Raw genomic sequence first — 4,743 nt, 5'->3', positions numbered from 1 at the left:
GTGATGATTGTGCCATTGCCGGAACGATTAAGATGGAAGGGGCGCGGGGAGGGGCTGAGCAACGACGGCATGAGCCGAGAAGTTAGGGTTAGAAGATTGAAGAAGGAGAGGATTTTGGGCTATTGGATAGAGATCAAGTGCAAGGAGAAACTGAAAGAGTCCTAGAAATAGAACATAGAACAAAATTAAGACACCATTGTTGGTAAGACTGTCATATTGTTTTTTTTTTCCTCTTGTAGGTTTCCTTGTGAGACGATTAAGAGTCTGTTTTTCGAACAAGCTTTGAGGGTTCCACACACATACACACACACAAAGCGAGTGCAGCAGTGGGACGGTTCATTCAGTTGATCGATGCAGGCATACAACACGTACGTACACTCCCGTAGCATCAGTCCCTCCTCCACATGCCAAGAGCGTGCGTGGGCTGCTCTGTTCCAACGCAACCAATTACCCATCACACACGGCGGGTGGCCGACACACGAGACGATTATATTGGCGGATCAATGGCGCGAGGAGCAACGGAACACACGATCCAGAGAATGAATTGACACTCATCTTGGCTCACTGGAACCTACGATGGATCTTGACAAGACGAACACGGTGGCCGGCGACGGCGCGGCCAACGGGCACGATGTAGAGCAGGCTCGCCGTGGCCAGGAGCCGGCGCCACCGCCTGCCGGCCACGCCACCAAGGGCCTCGCCGTCGGCCACCTCATCCGGGAGGTACTACACGTCAGTGAATTTACCTCATAAACGAGCTGAGCATCCGCATCACTTGTTTACAGCATTTTTAGCCTGGTCTATAATGGTCTATAAGACTATCAGTGAATTTACTATGATGAACTGGTGATCTTAATTCTTTGATTCTATTGTGAAGCTGGTGCTGGAGGGCGTGGCGACGTTCCTGGTGGTGTTCTGGTCGTGCGTGGCGGCGCTGATGCAGGAGATGCACCACGGGCTCACCTTCCCCACCGTCTGCCTCGTCGTCGCCCTCACCGTCGCCTTCGTGCTCGGCTGGATGGGCCCCGCGCACCTCAACCCCGCCGTCACCGTCACCTTCGCCGCCTTCCGCTACTTCCCGTGGCGCAAGCTGCCGCTCTACGTCGCCATGCAGATCGGCGCTTCCGTGCTCGCCTGCCTCTCCGTCAACGCCATGATGGAGCCGCACGAGGACAACTTCTACGGCACCGTGCCCAGGCCGCCCGGGGCCGGCGCCCGGCTGCCGTTCCTCCTGGAGCTCCTCGCCTCCGCCGTGCTCATGATCGTCATCGCCACCGTCGCCAGGAGCTCCGCCGTGCGTACACACAAACATTTCGAGACTTTGCAACAAAAAAAGAAAGGAAAAACGTTATCAAACATAGTCAAAACAATATCTGAAAATTCGAGTCATTATCAAATATTCTAGCTTCTTGCAAAATTCCAGCCAGAAATAACATCATAGGAGCTCTCGCAAGAAAAAACTATGTTTCAAGTTTTGTGCGCTGTTTGAGCATTATTGTTATTTTTTGTGAGAGCTCATCGATGCTATTTTTGGCTGAAATGGTGCAAGAAGCTTAAGCATTTGATTAATAAGGTCTTTTTTGCCTCAATATTTCGTAATTTTTTGGATTTTGTTTTATCAAGTTCTTTCAAATTCTGGCAAAAAATGAAAAGGAAAAAAAAAAGGAAAAACATTTACATACATGATGCGTGCATGCAGAGCAAGGCGGTTGGAGGGATCGCCATCGGGGCGGCGGTCGGGACGCTGGGGCTGGTGATTGGGCCGGTGTCGGGAGGGTCGATGAACCCGGCGAGGAGCCTTGGCCCGGCGATCGTCTTCGGGCGGTACACCTCCATCTGGATCTACGTCACCGCGCCCGTCGCCGGCATGCTGCTCGGCGCGCTCTGCAACATGGCCGTCCGACAGTCCGACGTGGTCGTCGGCTTCCTCTGCGGCGGCCGGGGCGCGTCCAGCAGGGTGGTCGTCGTCGGTCGGTCCGTCGCCTGAGCGCCTTGAACGAACTAGCCGGCTATACGTGCACGGTGCACGGTGCACCCCGGTTGCATATGGCATGGGTTGGTGCCTGCATGTACCGCTAGCTACAGGTGTATCGTTTAACGGATTTTGGCCCGTATCGGGATGGATCTGATAGTGCACGCTCCAAGAAGAACATATGATTATATATAGAAGAAGGGGAAAAAAACAATTTTCTGTTCGAGGAAAAACAAAAGTTGAAAAAAATTGCATTTTCATTTTCAAGGCATGTTGACCTGATCATAAAACTGAGTCTACTTGCAAACTGCAAATAACCCATCTAATTTGAATGTTGTGTTGCACCAAAAGAAGTGAAGCGCCTCCGCGCAAAGGGACAAAAACCGTGCATTGTTTTTCGCTCTTCAAACTTTGTAAGGAAACATTGTTGTATATGGCCTCTGAAGGAAAAAGATGCACGGAGCCATACCAACATGTAGTTTTACATATAGCAAGAGTAATATCACAAACCCCGCACAAAAAAGAGTAATATCACAAAAAAAATAGATGCAATTATTAATCAACAGTTTATTGTGTGAATTGTTCTATGACTGAAAATGAATTTGTTGTATGATTTTTTTGGTGTCAATTACTTACTTAATTTGTAATTCAATTGCAGGTTTTATTTCTAATCGCATTAAGGCTTTTCATGTGTTCCAAGAATGATCGATCGATTAATTTTTATGTTACAACTTGTAAAATTGTTTAAAAAATTGTGTTCAACAATATTGTTTTTGGTCCAACAGAAAAAAAATGTTTCATCCAAAGCACTACCTCCGTTCCAAATTACATGACTTCCTAGAATACTTGTGTGGTCAAATCTCTTCAGTATATATTGACTCTAAATACTTGTAATTTTATTGGATCGTAAGTCGAAGACAACATCACTAGCACTAGAGACGTGAAGTTTGTTATCTTGGGCTCTAATGCTACTAGATTAACAGTAAATTCAAAAAAAAACGTAGAAACAGAATTCATAAAATTCCATTTTTTTGGGGGCAACCTAAGGAATGTTTGGAGTGAATGCATAAATTCATGAAGAAATCAAATTGGTGGAAGGTGTGGTAAAAAAAAAGAAACAATTTCAATGCGATGAAAATGTTACTTTCAAATGCATTTGGAAGCTCTGATTTTGTTTTTGTTTTGCCACGACTTTCACCAATGTGATTTCGGGATGGAACTTTGCATGCACTTCAAACATTCCTTAAAGCTTACCACATTATTTTTTTCAGATTTTATTGTTAATACCAGGAGCATTTGAGCTCGAGATTAGAAAGGTACTTTTGCACTAGTAACAAATAAAAATTTATTCACTAGTATCAACTGATGTTCGCAGGAGATCGCGCCAATACGTAAACACATGCTATCCTTTCAAAAACAGAGAGAGCCAAGAAAAAAATATTAGCACCTGTAAATCCGAGATCGTTGTCCGAGGACTGGTAGACGTGTGCTTAGATCTGGTCGGAGCCATCATGATGCTACTCTTTAGTTACCTTCAAAAACAAAGGAGAATCAATGAATGGATTGCTGAGCTAGTGAGCTTTGCTGTGCAACGGTTTACCCGCACAAACAAACCATGGATATGCGGCTCTGTTCACATCGGGGAGGGATCTACAACATGTACCGCTCATCGCTGGTGGGAGGTTGTTTTCCTCGCTTCGTCCTCGGAGTTTCTGTGAGATCGACAGGGATTCATCATCCTCCACCTATCATCTCTGTAGATTACCATTAGAGATGCACAAGGAGACATTTTGGCGGGTCGATATCTGTAAAATGATGAATTCCCCACGGCAGGACAGATTCTTGAGATCGATAGCTTTCGTTTGTTAGTGCAGGAGCAGTCGGGTATAGGGAATCCCCGCAAGGAATCGGTAAGTGATCTTTCGCCCCCTGTTCGTTTCGGTGGACGGTTTTGGGTTCTTGCCGAGCAGGATGATACGCTGGATGACGAGCATGGTGATGGGATGGAGGAGGTGCAAACGCCGGTAGTCCCGTCCCCATCTACCCCTTCCCCGTCGACGGCGCTGCTCCAGGAACGCAAGGTGCGGCAAGATCCAATTCTTGCGAGGAAGAAGATGGAGATTGCACCCCGAAAGCCATGGATCGGGCCAATTCCTAAGGTAACTCGCCAGCCCCTTTCGTTATCTGATTTTTTCAATCCGGACTGTTGGATCAAGTGCACCAAGAGTAAACCGAAGGCGACGAGTGATGTTCGGCCGTCAGGGTCGGCGTTGATCGCGGCTTCAGCGCGTGATTCCAGGGAGACATTTTTGAATACTGTGGTCGCGGCAGCTGGGCCTGGTGTGATACTGAATTACACAGACTCGCATGGGACAAAGGCTGGGTATATGGCCCAAGAGAATTTCCCAGTGCAGCCCGATTCAGAGTTAGACTCGAACTCCACTGGGTATATGGCCCAAGATATATCAGGCAGGGTTGTTTCGATCGAGACCGCAACTTCTCTCGACGGAGCCTCCTCGTCGAAACACCTCGCACGTCACCATCCATGTTCGCTGCCGCCAGAGGCTAGGGTTCGAAGGCTAGCGACTGGATTCCCTCGGCTGGGACCGGGGAGGGCACTCAGGGTGCCGCCTCATACTAGTCCTGTTGCACTCAGTATGGCGGGACGGGGATCCAAGCAACCGGCGATGCAGCGGCAGTCGGGGCAGCAGTTGGGGCAGGGGAATCCGCCTGTAGCTAAGGCTACGGCAACGGCTCCAGCGCTAGCGGGC

At 48.3% G+C, this 4,743-nt stretch overlaps 1 protein-coding gene across 2 annotated transcripts; it reads left to right on the top strand.

Annotated features, from left to right (window-relative positions):
- Positions 1-403: 403 nt before the first annotated feature.
- Positions 404-2,194, top strand: LOC123439127 (aquaporin NIP4-1-like). Of its 2 annotated transcripts, none has more exons than XM_045115875.1 (3): positions 404-723; positions 878-1,291; positions 1,700-2,194. In XM_045115875.1, the coding sequence occupies exons 1-3, from the start codon at positions 577-579 to the stop codon at positions 1,985-1,987; spliced, it is 849 nt and encodes a 282-aa protein (XP_044971810.1). In that variant the 5' UTR covers positions 404-576; the 3' UTR covers positions 1,988-2,194. The 2 variants fall into 2 exon arrangements, with proteins under 2 accessions (XP_044971810.1, XP_044971809.1); XM_045115874.1 differs by having other exon boundaries at positions 878-1,294.
- The last annotated feature ends 2,549 nt before the right edge of the window (positions 2,195-4,743 follow it).

The sequence above is a fragment of the Hordeum vulgare genome, chromosome 3H (assembly GCF_904849725.1).
Source record: "Hordeum vulgare subsp. vulgare chromosome 3H, MorexV3_pseudomolecules_assembly, whole genome shotgun sequence".
Taxonomy (NCBI): Eukaryota; Viridiplantae; Streptophyta; class Magnoliopsida; order Poales; family Poaceae; genus Hordeum; species Hordeum vulgare.
Note: the sequence above shows the minus strand (reverse complement) of the source record. Positions and strands in the feature narration are given on the sequence as shown.

Excerpts from the sequence above, each read along its gene's own strand:
- LOC123439127 (XM_045115874.1), top strand. The coding sequence starts at position 577 with ATGGATCTTGACAAGACGAACACGGTGGCCGGCGACGGCGCGGCCAAC. Across the intron at positions 724-877 it reads TCGGCCACCTCATCCGGGAG|CTGGTGCTGGAGGGCGTGGC; the intron begins GTACTACACGTC and ends TCTATTGTGAAG. Across the intron at positions 1,295-1,699 it reads CCGTCGCCAGGAGCTCCGCC|AGCAAGGCGGTTGGAGGGAT; the intron begins GTGCGTACACAC and ends GCGTGCATGCAG.